This window comes from Carettochelys insculpta, chromosome 1, assembly GCF_033958435.1.
Source record: "Carettochelys insculpta isolate YL-2023 chromosome 1, ASM3395843v1, whole genome shotgun sequence".
NCBI lineage: Eukaryota > Metazoa > Chordata > Testudines > Carettochelyidae > Carettochelys > Carettochelys insculpta.
Window position 1 is genome coordinate 23,794,604 of NC_134137.1, and position 16,232 is coordinate 23,810,835.

Consider the following 16,232-nt stretch of genomic DNA (forward strand, 5'->3'; position numbering starts at 1 on the left):
CACTTGTGTAGTAACGATGGTTCTTCGAGATGTGTTCCCGTGGGTGCTCCACCGTAGGTGTTGGGCTCGCCCCGGCACCGCAGATCGGAAACTTCTAGCAGCGTCCGTCGGGTTGCACATGCGCCAATGCGCGCCGCTCCCCCGCGCGCTCTCGGCCACGTGCATGATCCGGTCCCTGCCAGTTCCTTGACCAACTGCCCCGGATGCTCCTGAAAAACAACAGACAGCGATCCGAAGCGGGGAGGATGGGCGGGTAGCGGAGCACCCACAGGGACACATCTCGAAGAGCCATCATTACTACACAAGTGAGTAACTTCTCTTTCTTCTTCGAGCGGTCCCCGTGGGTGCTCCACCATAGGTGACTACCCAGCAGTGACCCCAAGTAAGGAGGTGGGTAATCGAGTCGTACAGCTCACCCTTGAGAGGACTGCTGTTGACAGACGTGTATCCTCCTCAAACACCCGGTGCATGGCATAATGCTTGGCGAAGGTGTCGTAAGAGGACCAAGTAGCCGCTCTGCAAATGTCTTTCAATGGGATTCCTTTGAAGAAGGCCGTCGACGCCGCCATCGCTCTGGTGGAGTGAGCCTTGGGCGGAACTAGCAGAGAGGTCTTAGGAGCTCCTAACACAGTTTTATGCAGGATACAATGTGATTCGAAATCCTCTGGGACGATAGGCCTTCCCCTTTTGACCTGGGTGCGATCGGACAGGCTCCTGGTGTCTTTTTCCAGAAGGACTTAGTTCTGTCTATGTAAAAGGCCAATGTCCTCCTCACGTCTAGCAGGTGCAGCCGCACCTCCTTGCTGGAGCTGTGAGGCTTCAGATAAAACGAGGGTAATATTATTGGTTCGTTAATGTGGAACTCCGAGGAAACTTTTGGAACGAAGGCTGGGTGTAACCGTAAGGTCACCGCTTCCTTTGAGAATACTGTGCAGGGTGGCGTTGCCATTACTGCTGCAAGTTCGCTCACCCTGCGGGCTGACGTAATCGCAAGGAGGAAGGTCGTTTTCATGGTAAGCAGTCGGAGGGGTACCGTAGCCAATGGTTTGAAGGGCGGTCCTGATACCGTGTGGACTACCACGTTCAAACTCCATGATGGTGGTAACGGTTTCCGTGGGGGAGTACAAATTTACCAGCCCCTTTAGGAATCTCGTGACGACAGGATGGGCGAATATGGTAGGCCCTTCCTCTTTGTGTTGGAATGCTGATATAGCCGCGAGATGGACCTTTAGCGAGGATAAGGAGAGTCCGTCTTGTTTCAGCTCCAGCAGGTAGTCTAGAATCACAGTTATAGGGACGTCCAGAGGAGCTAGCTGTTTGGAAGAGCACCAGGAGGTAAATCGCGTCCACTTCTGCTCATTAGTCTTTCTGGTGGAGGTCCTTCTACTGCATTCCAAGACTTGTTTCACTCCCTCCGAACACGTGCTCTCTAAGGCGCTTAGCCATGGATTAGCCATGCCTGTAGGTGAAGCCCCTGAGGATATGGGTGCACTATGGCCCCTTGAGCCTGCGCGAGTAGGTCTGGCACTAATCGGCAGGGGGAGTGGTGGGCGGCATGACATGCGCAGAAGCAGGGGAAACCATTGTTGTCGGTCCCAGGTTGGGACTATGAGTATCATGCAAGCTCTCTCCCTTCTGGCTTTCTCTAGAACCTTGTGGATGACAGTCACGGGAGGGAACGCATAGAGTAGAGGGCCCTCCCATGGGATCATGAAGGCGTCCCCCAAGGACCCCCGTCCTATGCCTGCTCTGGAGCAGTACTGAGGGCATTTCTTGTTGTGTTGGGTGGCAAACAAATCAATTTGGGGAAATCCCCATTTGTGGAATACATGTTGGAGCAGGTCAGAGCGGATCTGCCACTCGTGCATGAACGCAAAGTGCCTGCTTAGGTTGGTCCGCCTTCACATTGTGGACACCGGCTAAGTATGAAGCTTTTAGCGTTATCTTGTTGGCAATGCACCAGTTCCACAACCGGACTGCTTCTGCGCATAGCGCTCGGGATCGGGCCCCTCCTTGTTGATTGATGTAAAACATGGTGGAGGTGTTGTCGGTATTGATCCCGACTACTTTGCTTTGCAGGTACTTCTGAAACCGTCTGCACGCGTTGAACACTGCTCTGAGCTCTAGTACATTGATGTGCAGTGTCTGTTCCACGGGAGACCACAGCCCTTGGGTTACTTTGCTGCCAATGTGCGCTCCCCATCCTATGTGGGAGGCGTCCGTTGTAAGAAAAATCGCGATATGTGGCTGGTGGAAGGGCACCCCTACTAGCATGTTCTTGGGATCTGCCCACCATGCCAGCGATTTTCGCACCTCCGTCGGGGGCGATACTACCCTGTGTGTGGTATGGACTAATGGACTGTAAACACTCGCCAACCAGTGCTGCAGGCTTCTCATATGCAGCCTGGCATTCTGTACCACGAACGTGGCTGCCGCCATGTACCCCAACAGTTGCAGACATGTTAGGATTGGCACCATGGGGCTGTACATCATAACTTGTACCAGGGATTGGATCGTGCGGAAACGGGCATCGGGTAGGTATACTCTTGCTGTAATAGAGCCTATGCGTGCCCCTATGAATTCTATATCTTGCGTGGGCTCAGTCTTTGATTTTGCGAGGTTGATAACCAGGCCCAACAAGGTGAATGTGCTCGCGGTGACGTGTATCACACGTAGGACCTCCGCTTTCGAGGCCCCTTTTAGTAGGCAGTCGTCCAGATATGGAAAAATGAACACACCCTGCCTGTGCAGGTACGCTGACACCACTGCCAGGGTTTTGGTAAAAACTCTGGGCGCTGAAGAAAGACCGAACGGAAGGACTCTGTATTGAAAATGCTCTTCGCCAACCTTGAAACAAAGGAAACGCCTGTGTGCCGGGTGGATCATTATATGAAAATAAGCATCCTGTAAGTCGAGGGCTGCAAACCAATCTCCATCATCCAGTGCTGTAACTATGGAGGCAACTGTAGTCATCCTGATGCGCTGTTTGTGTAAATACCAATTGGAGGGTCCGTAAGTCCAAAATTGGCCTCCAGCCTCCTGTTTTCTTCTCTGTTAGGAAGTATCGTGAGTAGAACCCCTTCCCTTGGAATTGTTCCGGTACTCTCTACCGCCCCTATGAACATGAGATGATTGACCTCCTGTTTCAGCCTGGTCTTGTGGGAAAGGTTCGTGAGAGAGGACTGGGTGGGAGGTTTTGGTGGCGGGAGTGACTGGAAGGGGATCGCGTAACCCGTGGCTATGATTTCCAGGACCCATTTGTCTGTCGTGATGTTTTGCCAATCGGGAATAAAACAGTTTGAGGCAATGATGGAACATGTGTTGAGAGTGGCATTGGCAGATGGTCTTGATATTGCAGTCCTCGACTTGGCCGTCAAACTTGCTGTCTTGGGGCTTGCTCCGAGGTTGCGCGACTTTGTTGAGGATGTCTCCCGGGGGCCTTATATTGCTGCTGACGATGGTGGCGCCCATGGTCGTAGCTTCGTTGATATTGTGCACGCTGCGGTTGATAGGCGTAGTGCCTTTGCTGGGGGTAGAACTTTTTCCTCCTGTATGGGGAGGTATATATACCCAAGGTCCTAAGTGTGGTACTCGAGTCCTTGCTGGAGTGTAGGACTGAATCGGTTGATTCTGCAAATAGTTTTTGCTTATCAAATGGAAGGTCCACAATTTTTGTTTGTAGATCTCTGGGAATGCCGGATGTCTGAAGCCAAGATTCTCTGTGCATGACCACTACTGTGGCCGTTGAGCGTGCCACTGTGTCGGCCATGTCCAGGACGATTTGAACTCCCACTCGTGAGGCTGCATAGCCCTCCTGAACAATTGCCTTCAGCACTGGTTTCTTATCCTCTGGGAGGAAGTCCATAAGAGAGGTCAGTCTGGAGTAATTGTCGAAATTGTGGTTGGACAGGTGCACCGCATAGTTCGCCATTCTTAGTAATAAGGTAGAGGAGGAGTAGACCTTTTTGCCAAACAGGTCTAATTTCCTTGTGTCCTTGTCCAATCCTCCTGATTTATATTGGGGTGTCTTAGACTTATGCTGCGATGATTCGACCACCAAAGAATTTGGTTGTGGGTGACAAACAGGAATTCCATTCCTTTGGCTAGAACAATGCATTTCTTATCCGCCCTTTTATTTGTAGGCAGGATGGAGGCTAGGATCTGCCATATGTTGGTGGCTCATTCCATAATGGCTTCGTCTAGCAGAATGGCTATTTTGGATGAAGCCAGGGGGTCTCAGATTTTTCAGGAGTTTGATGTTTCTCCTGCACCTCCACTATTCGAATGTCCTGTGTGAATGCTACTCTCTTGAACAGCTCCTGGAATTGCTTAAGGTCGTCCGAAGGAGAGATGTCCCCAGGGATACCCGTCTCATCCAGAGAGGACGAGGAGGCACTGCTGCGGTATACCTCCTCTACTTCTTCTGACCCTTGAGTTTGTTGGTGTACCTGTTCTTTTGCGGGTTGTGAACGAAGGTCCCTGGACTCTGGACCAGTGTCTGTCTGGGGAAAGCTGTGTTCCTCCCAAGGAGCAGGACTGTATGAGGGGGTGCCGGAGGGGTGTGAGTGGGGATCTGCCCCTGGATCTGGACCCCCGATGCCAGTGTTCAGTATGATAAGGGCGGCCATGGCAACATGGGCAAGGGCCCGGAGATGGAGATCTGGACCACGATCGGGATGTGTACATATGGTGTCTGGAAGAGCGTGATCTCCGTGACGACATTGAAAACGGCGGAGATGATCTGTGATAGTATTCGTAGGGGCCCACGCTGGAAAAAGGTGAAGCTTGTCTGAGCCATGGTGATGGTGGCTGAAGGAATGGGGAGGGAGGTCCGAAACAGGCTGTTAGAGTGGTTGCCCAGCGTGGCGTGTGTATCTCAGGGGGGTGGGGCCTGGGCAATAACAGCAGTGCAATGACGTCTGGAGCCGGACTGCGGTGCCGGGTTTTTGCCTTTGCCTTCCCCCACCCTGCAGAGCAGGCGCCACTCCCTCCGGTGCCAGGGACCTCGGCGCCACTGTCGGTGCCGCACTCAGTGCCGCTGCATGCGGTGCCGCGCGGATAGCTTCCTCTGGCAACCTTTGGCCCCGTTCCGGGTGCCCCTCCTCCAGTGCTGTCGGTGCCGCAAGGGGCAGTGCCTCGTGAGTCTGCGCTGCCGGCTCCGGCACTTCCCACGTTGGCGCTTGCAGTGCCCTCGGTGCCGACTGCTGATCAGTCGGAGGCCCAAGCGCGCTCCTATGCGCGGCTGTATCCCCGCTATGAGTAGCTAGGGGGTCAGGGCCCTATGTTTCACTCGTCCTGCTCGCTGGTATTACCGGCAAAGATCGAGCTGGAGACAGCTTCCTTTTCTTTTGCACTGAGGAGGTTAGGGAGGCCGCCTTCCTCTCGTGCGATCCCGAGGGCCCCTCTTTCTGGGGCTTCTCTGGTGGTTCGGGCTGAAGGGCCTTATCAAACAGGATCACTTTTAGTCTCATTTCCCTGTCTTTCCTGGCCCTGGCTGTAAGCCTAGCGCAATGAGAGCACTTCTGAGTAATGTGAGCCTCTCCAAGACAATGAATGCACCCGCTCTGCCCATCTGAGGCAGGCATGGTCTCACAGCATGACGCACACCTCTTAAAGCCCTGTGAAGACATCTCCACTGCGGCTTGTAAGTCTTTAAATGTTAATAGAGAACTTATCGGCTAATGAAGTCTTTAACCAAATAACGTTCACGGCCTCCAGGGGTAGCGGACCGCCAAAGACAGCCGCCTGTGTCCGCTCTTCTCCCCTTTGTTCCTCCCTTTTTTTTTTTTTTTTTTGCACAATGGTTTGAACAGTGAGAACACGACTAACTACTAACAACAACCACAGTTTCTCTCTTTTTTTTTTTTTTTGTCTCAGGTGTTGGAACCGGAGCAAATTCCATCTGCAGCCGCTGGCGGTTGAGAAGGAACTGGCAGGGACCGGATCATGCACGTGGCCGAGAGCGCACGGGGAAGCAGCACGCATCGGCGCATGCGCGACCAGATGGACACTGCTAGAAGTTTCTGATCTACGGCGCCGGGGCGAGCCTGACACCTACAGTGGAGCACCCATGGGGAACACTCGAAGAAGAAGCAACATTATATGAGGTGAATTACCAAAGTCTCCTGATAAACCAAACCAGCATCTCAACCCAATACCATAAACTTTCATATCTAGCAGCCCCTGGAGTTTGCTGGATATTCAAATATTCTGAACACCAGAGAGGTATACCTAGCAATGTGTAACGCTAAAGAAAAACAAGATTAGATATTAAACAATAAAAATGTATGCTGAGTACTTTATTTACCAAACATAGTAGTATTGTACACTGTATTTACTTTCACTATACTGTACATGTAGAAAACATAACTACAATTTACTTATGGTTAAAATGTCAGTTATTTGAGAGTTCCAGGTGATAGAATGTTGGCTATGAAAGAGTTTACTGTATCAGCATTCCTTCTCTCTGGACCTGATTCACAACCCTTTGAAAACAATGGAGGTATTTCCATTTACTTCCATGGCTTTCAGTCAGGCCCTAAACGGCTTTGTTCTGCTACATGTATTCTTTTAGCTCACTCTTCAAGGTATATTATTGTTTTAATCAAAATTACTTCAGACTCAGATTTTCACATACGTATTCCAGGGCCACCTTCCACCAACATGCCACACTGCATAAGTAAGAGGAATATTAGAGAACAAAAATCTATTTGATACACACTGTATTATTGCAAAACCAGGTGATATCCCCTTCATTGCCAGTGTAAAAGAGAATCGATCCATTATCTTTTCTCCAATGCTGATCTGCTACTAGGTACCGCTGCAGGAAGGTAAGATCTTGCTCAAATCCAAAATGGTCAATCTGTGGGAATGAACAGAACAGATAGCTTCAGGGAAGTCTAACAAGATCAAAGAGTGAAAATGTTGACATTCAAAATGAGATTCATAAGATTACAATTTTTCAATTAAACTTTGACTCTAGTACAATGAAACTGATTTGAACTTTTCCTCTCCAAGGAACAGGTAAGCAGGGCTGGCCGAAGGCTGTACACTGAAGATGGACATCAAAATTTAATTTCTGAATACAAAAGATATATGCAGTTTTAACAACATCATTTAGGAGGCAATGCTCTCAAGAAGTTCAGGCCTCCCCCATACAATCGAAACTGCAGTAGCATCTCGAAGACCTGCATCAGGGTTCTTAGACGAATTTACCAGACACTCTTCAGAGTAAAAGAAAAAAAAGTCTTTGTCCCATATTGCTCCCAGTCTTGCATCACATTTTCAGGTGCAATCCACAACAGCGAATGACTGAGTCAGGATCTGGCCTGTCACTGGGTGTGCCTTAAACGCCCTGGACAGCAAACACCCAGCAGACAAGCATAAATTGAGCATCAGTGTGTTAAGCACCCTGGCTCAGAACTTTGATATCAGCAACACCAAGCCACATTCTGATTTCCCCAGGTTAGTTACTTCTAGCCTAATGACACAAACACTCCCAGTCCTTCTCAAAACCACCTGCTCTACAATATCCAACCCTTTCCTGTATTATTCAAAGGAATAAGAAGGTCATTTTTTCCCACTAAAGAGACAAAATTCAGAGCACTGAGCTGATTTACATTAAAAGTAAAACAAGTTCATTAACAAAAGGAAGCAGGAATTTAAGTGATTTGAAGAATACAGTTAGAAATCATTACACACAAATGTAAGTAAAAAAAAATGCTTTCTGCAAGTTAAGACTTAACAAAACTACAGTCTTGAATCAAGGTAAGAGTCTTACTGTATGCCTGAAGAGCCAGATGGCTGATTCCTCTCCTCCCCAGACCACCAACAGTGGGGACAGGAATGGAAGGACAAAAGGGAAGGGGACGACCGCCCTGGGGCCTGGTGATTCAGAAGGGCCCAGGGCTTCTGGTTGTTGCTGCCACTATTGCATCAGGAGCCCCAGGAAGCACTGAATGGCTGACAGGGGAAAGCTAGCCTCCAGTCCTGCCCCTTCTGCAAGACGGGAGCCATCCCCCATACCTTACCCAGATGCCCAACAATTCTGCATGCCAGTGTTGTCTCTAATTTTTCCAACTATGGGCAGAATACATTTTGTTATGTTATGCACCAAAGCATGACAGATGTGCACCACCAGTAGAAACACCTGCTTCCAGTTGCGGGTGCTCTGCTAATCATCTGGGCAGCATATGAATCATTTCTGGGTAGCCGCCAAGCACTCAGTTCACAGGGAGCACTGCTGTCAGCACTCCTGCCCCCTTGTTAAGATCTCTCCCTGGAGACAAAAGTACCCCAAGTTCTTTTATAGACCAGTGAAACTAGGAAACAGATTCTTCTGAAGGTTACTCCTCAAAATAAACGTTCATTCAAGCCATGACGAACATGATATGAGGACAGGTGATAAAGGAACTATGGTGGTTTCTTTCCCCACTGTTTGCTAACATCATCAAGTCCTAACCATTGGCACTTCTGCTTTAGAAAGCAGCGTTTGGCGCTTCCACCCCGGGAGTGAGGACTGCCTGTGGCTGGATCACTTTGAACGACTCCTGGAAAGCACCGCATTCAGTGCTTCAGTTTTCTCAGACTGAGCGCCACTGACGTGCAGCCTCTACAGTCTCTCATGTGCCCCCATAAAACCCGTGTGCACTTTTAACATGGCCTTTCGTCTAAAGCCATCTGTAAGCGAACTTAGTGCTCATGGAAGTGATGAATCTGAGCTCTAGATCAAGCCACGTATAGCATGAGCAGCTGCTGTGTGAACTTCCCTATGCAGCTCAGAAGAGCCTAATTCCTGACTACCAGAACCCACATAGTCCAGTCAAGATAGCAAACTGCATGGTCTTGTATGTGAACACACACTGTTTAAAAGTGCAATATGTACAAACAGGGAATGGGGTAAAGCCTCCAGCTTTCTTGGAGCCAAGAGCAGGATCAGAACTTTATTACTTTAAATGTCTATTTTAAAGGTTTTCAAAACCTAATAAGACACACTTTGGAGGGTGCTCTTTGAGATGGGCCTTAGCAGCACTGACTATAGAGGAAGTGCCAATCCTCTGGGCCTCAGACGCGTTCTACTATTCATACAATGCCACATGTGTGCACTTCACCTTACAGACACTAAACACAGAGGTCCTGCTCGAGAGTTCACAAGCTAGATTTAGGGCTCTGACTGGTTCAAAAATAATTAGTCAGCCACTGATCAGAGTCAGAAGTGACATAGTACTTTGTGTTTTCCTTGATATATTTTTTCCATGAAACCTTTGTGAACAATTTTAGTTCTGGTATTGAATCTCAATTTGGAGTCTAACCAAGACAATCAGACATAACTTTAGGATCAGTCTGACTCATTTACCATTTATGAATACAAATATCAGAAAGTTACCGTCTGCCAAGAAAGCTTAAAGATAAGTGTGAACGTCAGACTGGCAATGGGAATCAAATGTGACCAGATGAAATAGCCCAGGTTGTAAGAGACTACAGCTACTACTGGTCCAGAATTATGCTACGAAAAATTTTACTAGTCCAAAAAGATCTCACATTGTTAACCAAAGTTTTCTAACTTTGGCAAGTCACAAAATATGGAGCATCTTAATAAGAATATCACTCATTTAACTGTGAGAGGGATGTCAGTTTTTCTTGGTATTATTGCTGTTGTTCTTTGTCAGTTGTGCAAAACTTACGTAGTTTCCACAAAAACTTAATACAAAAGAAAAAAGAATGCAGGGATGAGATTCTCTGGTGTTCTAAGTTCTCCTTAAGGACAACAGGAACAAATTACAATGGCCCTTTGGCACATATCCTCAAGGGCCACCAGATGTGACCATAATCACAGCAGACCTATTTGAGAGTTATCACCAGCTGATGCTGTTTGGCTATGGCAAAATGAGTCAACCCTCTTCTGTTAGGACTACCTGTTGCCTCTTATCTTATGCCAGCAGGCCCAAGGATCTCTTCGGACTAGACAGCTGGGCAGGAGGGTCCGGCCCATGTCCTCTGGCAACCCTGCAGGGCAGGATGCCTGCAATGGAGCCCATGTCCCCTTAACAACCCGGGTGGGGGGGCAGGAGTGCAACCCTGGGGCTGGCATTCTCCAGCAGCCCCGCAGGGCTGAGGGCAGCCCCCACCTGGCCAGAGCTGGCTTGCTCTGGTTGCCTGGGAGCAGGGTGGCAGGAAGGGCATGTCCAGCTTCCTCCAGCAGCCCTCCAGGGCTGGGGCCAGCCAGCCAGGCAGGGCTGGAGCTGCATCCCCAGCATAGGCCAAAGTGACCTTCCTCTAGCAGACCTGGGATAGTGGCAGTACCCTGGCAACAGCAACATGTAGGGGAGGAGCCTAATGACAGGGGGTGGCGGCTTGTAGGCCCATGTCAGGGAATCTTCCCTGGCCCGGCAAATTCTCTTGTCTGAGACCAGTCAGGTCCCAACCATGCTGGACCAGCTTTTAAGTTGCGGCTCGGGCTGCAGCTCCACCTCTGTAGCCAACACCTGTCCCTCTCTTACTACTAGTATGAGTAGTATGAGAGGCTAGTATGAGAGGCTAGTATGAGCGGCTCTATAGCCAACAGTTGTCCCTCTCTTAGTACTAGTATAAGAGGCTCTGTGCCTGCTTCTTTTCTCCTCCCCATCTCTAAAGTTGTGTTAACCTCACTTATCTTCCTCAAAGCATTCCTGAGGGTTAGTTTATAAGCCCAGTTCTACTGACTTATTCAAACAAATTCCCTTTGATATGGCTTGAAAAAGGTAAATTAATTGTGGCCATATACACATCTAGCCACAGAGACTTTCAGCATCAAAAGCACAAATACTTCTTCTTAAGACAAAATAGTAACAACTTTAAGCACTAAATAAGTAGTAGGCTCAGCCTTGATTGTACCAGTTAACAAGGGCTAAGCCCGTTTATTACAAAAGAATCCAATGTTGATATAAGTGCCAAATATTGCCCAGAAATCAAAAGAACTAAAAATCGAAACATCAGCTATAATGTCTGCATGCTGCAAAAGAGATTAACTCATGCAGTTTCCACTAACTTTAAAGTTGCAACACTTTGAAAGTTTATACACCTACAGGGAGACAATCTCTAGTACCTGAGGAGAATGTTAAACAGCAGTTAAAGACTGACATTTTAAAAATCAGGTATAGATAACTTGCACCCAAAGAATTTACAAGGAGCTGGCTGAGAACCTTGCTGAACTGTTAATATTGATTTTAAGTAAGTGTTGGAATATTTGAGAAGTTCCAAAAGTCTGGAAGATAGCTAACATGGTGCCAATATTTAAAAAGAGTAAACATGATGATCAAGATAATTATAGGCCTCTCAGTCTGGCAAAGATCCCAGGCAAGATAAACAGAGCAGTTCATATAGGACTTGATTCATGATGAATTGAAGGAGGGTAATATAATTAATGTCAATCAACATAAGTTTAGGGAGATAAAATCAAGGTAATATAATAAAGATTCTGTCAGACTACAAATTTGGTTGATGCACGTAATAGTGGTGATATAATATACTCATATTTCTGCTAGGCTGTTGAACTGATACCGCATAACACTAAGAAATTAGAAAAAGCTAAAACAAACATGGCACAGATTAAATTAAGCAAAACAGTTAACTGATAGCTCATAGTGTAGATGCACCCACAGAATCACAGGGCTGGAAGGGACCTCAGGAGGTCATCTAGTCCAGCCCCCTGTTTCAAGCAGGATCAACCCATACTAAGTCATCCCAGCCAGGACCTTGTCCAGCCTGGACTTAAAAACCTCAAGGGATGGAGAATCCACCACCTCTCTAGGCAACACATTCCAATGTTTCACCACCCACCTGGTGAAGTAGTTTTTCCTAATATCTAACCTACACCTTTCCCTCTTCAACTTCCGACCATTACTCCTTGTTCTGCCATCTGACACCACTGAGAACAGGTTCTCCCCCTCCTTTTTAGAGCTCCCCTTCAGGAAGTTGAAGGCTGCTATTAAATCACCTCTAAGTCTTCAATTCTGTAAGCTAAACAAGCCCAAATCCCTCAGCCTGTCCTCATAAGTCTTGTGCTCCAGACCCTTACTGATTTTTGTTGCACCCTTTGAGACCTAACTTAGAAGTTAACTTCAAAGTTTGGCACTACTTCGAAGTAGCCTGCAGAGAGTCTACACACATTTTTCCCTTACTTCGAAGTTAACTTCAAAGTAAAGGAGCCCAACTTCGAAGTTCTTACTCCATTCCTGGGTAGTTTAACTTTGAAGCAGGGCGTGTATAAAATGCTCAGCTTCAAAGTAAGCAACTTCCAAGTTATTTTTGTAGAGTAGACACAGCCGAGGGGAACACTGGCATCTGGGCAGCCCAGGATCCCAATAATTGCCCAAGCACGCGCCTGGAGAGGTACTCCAGCATCGCTAACTGCGTTGAATCAACACGGGAGGTAACAGATACCGGTTATAAGCTCTTGCTCGATTGGCGTAGAGAATGAGCACCAGGGGTTGCCTCTGACGGTGTGAGAGATTGTTGTATCTCACTGGACAGTCACCGCCCACCTCAAGCTGGGCAGCCCCCAGCCAATAGGGTACTGTCCCGCCACAGTTCACCTGCCTCACTGGGTGCGTGAGGCTTAAGGTTCCCAAACCTGACAAGTGACCTGAAATCTGAGCACCAGGCAAACCAATAAGAAAGTCAACAAGAAAAGGAAACCATCAAAGTTTTAAGCTTGCTTGCTGGAATGTGCGGACCACGCTGACAGGTCTGACTGAAGATCTTCAGGACATCAGCAACGCCCAAAAGACTGCTGTCATCAATGAGGAACTGTAGAGGCTCCAAGTTGACACTGCTGCTCTGCGAGAGACACGTCTCGCAGATTCAGGATCTCTAAAGGAAAAGGACAGAAAGGTTACTCACCGTAGTAACGGTGGTTCTTCGAGATGTGTCCCCGTGGGTGCTCCACATTAGGTGTCGGGCTCGCCCAGCGCCGCAGATCGGATCTTCCAAGCAGTTTCTGCCGGACCGCGCATGCGCCGGTGCCCGCCACTCCCGGCCACGTGCGCGATCCGGTCCCCGCCAGTTCCTTGACCAACCGCCTCGGATGCTCCTGCAAAACACTAAACAGAGATCCGGAGCGGGGAGGATGGGCGGGTAGTGGAGCACCCACGGGGACACATCTCGAAGAACCACCGTTACTACGGTGAGTAACCTTTCTTTCTTCTTCGAGTGTCCCCGTGGGTGCTCCACATTAGGTGACTACCCAGCAGTAACCCAAGATAGGAGGTGGGTAATCGGATTATGTGCAGCTTGTCCCCGAGAGGACCGCTGTCAAGAGACGGGTATCCTCTTGGAATACCCTGTGAAGGGCGTAATGTTTGGCGAAGGTGTCACAGGATGACCAGGTCACCACTCTGCAAATGTCTTTTAGTGCAACGCCCTTGAAAAAGGGCTGTTGATGCTGCCACCGCCCTAGTGGAATGAGCCCTGGGCATGGCCAGGAAAGGAGTCTTTTTGAGTTTGTAGCACATTTTTATGCAAGATACGATGTGCTTCGAGATTCTCTGCGAAGAGAGACATTCTCCTTTTGATTTGGGAGCGATAGAGACTAGGAGTCTATCCGTTCTCTGGAAGGACTTGGTCCTGTCTATATAGAAAGCTAGCGCCTCCTCACGTCCAGGAGGTGTAGGCGCGCCTCTTTGTTAGAGTTATGAGGCTTTGGATAAAACGAGGGTAAACAATAGGTTCGTTAGTATGAAACTCAGAAAGAAACTTTAGGAACAAAGGCTGGATGCAGCCGTATGGTTACCGCCTCCTTGGAAAAAACAGCGCAGGGTGGCGTTGCCATAACTGCCGCAAGCTCGCTCACCCTGCGAGCTGACGTGATTGCGAGAAGAAAGATCGTCTTTATGATAAGGAGGCAGAGGGAAACCGTGGCCAAAGGCTCGAACGGTGGTCCCCTTTTCGCATTAAGCACCAGGTCCAAGTTCCACGAAAGTGGAAGCGGTTTCCGAGGGGGGTATAGGTTTACCAGCCCTTTAAGGAACCTGGTAACCATGGGATGGGCGAACACCATGTGCCCTGTCTCTCCGTGTCTGAATGCCAAAAAGGCGGCAAGGTGGACCTTAAACGAGGATAGCGAGAGTCCTCCTCTCTTGAGGTCCAGTAAATACTCTAATATCACAGCCATAGGCACCGCAAGGGGGGCTAGCTGTTTGGTAGAACACCATGCCGTAAAGCGAGTCCATTTCTGCTTGTAGGTCTTCCTGGTGGAAGTCCTCCTGCTACTTTCTAGGACTTGCTGCACTTCCTCCGTACATGTGCTCTCTAGGGAGCTGAGCCATGGATTAACCACGTTTGTAGTCGCAGGCCTTGGGGGTGCGGATGCACTATGGACCCCTGGGCTTGCGTGAGCAGATCCGGCGCCACCGGAAGGGGCATCGGTGGCCGGTCCGACATGCGCAGGAGTAGGGGGAACCATTGCTGTCGATCCCACGTTGGGACTATCGGGATCATTCAGGCTCCTTCCCTCCTGGCTTTCTGCAACACTTTGTGGATGAGCACTGTGGGAGGGAAAGCGTAAAGGAGGGGGCCCCTCCATGAGATCGCGAAGGCGTCCCTCAGGGACCCCCGTCCCAGTCCTGCCCTGGAGCAGAATCGTGGGCACTTCTTGTTGTGCTGAGTAGCAAACAGGTCTATCTGGGGAAAAACCCCATGCATGAAAAATCGGTTGCAGCAGATCGGGACGGATCTGCCACTCGTGCGTGAGTGCGAAACGCCTGCTCAGCTGGTCTGCCTTCACATTGTGAGCGCCTGGGAAGTACGAGGCTTTCAAGGTTATATTGTTGGCGATGCAGCAGTTTCACGACCGGACTGCTTCTGCACATAAGGCACGGGACCGAGCTCCTCCTTGCCGATTTATATAAAACATGGTGGAGGTATTGTCTATACTGATCCCGACTACTTTGCCTTTTATATGGTCTCGAAAGCGTCTGCAGGCATTGAACACTGCTCTGAGCTCCAGTATATTTGTGTGCAGTGACTGCTCCGTGGAGGACCACAGCCCTTGCGTCACCTCTTCACCCATGTGTGCTCCCCACCCTATGAGGGAGGCATCTGTAGTAAGAAAAACCAATGTGTGGTTGGTGGAAGGGTACCCCTGTTAGCAGGTTCTCGGGGTTTACCCACCATTGCAGGGATTTGCGCACCTCTGTTGTGGGCGACGCCACCCTGTGAACAGTGTGTGCTGCCGGGTTGTATACGCTTGCCAGCCAGTGCTGCATGCTGCGCATGTGTAACCTGGCGTTCTGTTCTACGAACGTCGCTGCTGCCATGTGGCCCAGCAGCTGTAAGCATGTCAGAACCGGCACCGTAGGGCTGAAGGTGAAGACTTGCACGAGGGAGCCGACGGCCCGAAAGCGAGTCTCTGGTAGATACGCCCTCGCTGTAATAGAATTTATGCGTGCCCCTACAAACTCTATGTCCTGTGTGGGGTCTATCTTTGATTTTGTCAGATTGATAACCAGGCCGAGCGAAGAGAACGTGCCTGCTGTGACGCATATCATGCGTAGTACCTCCTCCTTCGAGGCCCCTTTGAGTAGGCAGTCATCCGGATACTGGAATATAAATACCCCCTGTCTGTGCAGGTAGGCTGACACCACTGCCAAGGGCTTGGTGAAGACTTTGGGGGCCGAGGAGAGGCCAAACGGTAGGACCTTGTATTGAAAATGTTCTTTGCCTACCATGAAAAACCAGAGGAATCGTAGGTGAGCCGGATGAATAGTTATGTGAAAATACACGTCTTATAAGTCGAGGGCTGCGAACCAATCTCCATCGTCTAGTGCCGTAAGGATGGAGGCGATTGTGATCATCCGAAAGCGTTGCTTGTGCAGGTACCGGTTGAGGCCTCGAAAATGTAAGATGGACCTCCCGCCTCCTGTCTTTTTCCCCGTGAGGAAGTACCTCGAGTAGAACCCTCTCCCTTGCAGTTGCTCCGGCACTCTTTCCACTGCCCCTATGAGCATTAGATGGTCTACCTCCTGCTTGAGCCTCGCTACGTGGGAGGCCTCCTGGAGGTGGGGCCTGGGTGGAGGTCATGGCGGTGGGAGCGACTGGAAGGGGATGGCGTACCCCGTGACTATGATCTCCAGCACCCATTTGTCTGTGGTGATCCTTTGCCACTGGTTATAGAATGGTCGGAGGCGATGGTGGAATAACCGCTTCGGATGACCTTGCGATGGTAGTGATGGCGCAGCCCTGGATCTGTGTGTCAA

At 49.4% G+C, this 16,232-nt stretch overlaps 1 protein-coding gene across 4 annotated transcripts in view; it reads right to left on the reverse strand.

Annotated features, from left to right (window-relative positions):
- The window catches only part of LOC142006876 (ras-related protein Rab-30), a 182,062-nt gene that overhangs the window by 28,189 nt on the left and 137,641 nt on the right, over positions 1-16,232 (reverse strand). For 3 of the 4 annotated variants that reach the window (XM_074983393.1, XM_074983398.1, XM_074983404.1), the window contains one exon: positions 6,722-6,862. In XM_074983393.1, coding sequence (XP_074839494.1) covers positions 6,722-6,862 — 141 coding nt within the window. Of the gene's footprint in view, positions 1-3; positions 84-6,721; positions 6,863-16,232 lie in introns of those variants that run through there. The other variant, XM_074983408.1, reaches the window with a different exon arrangement.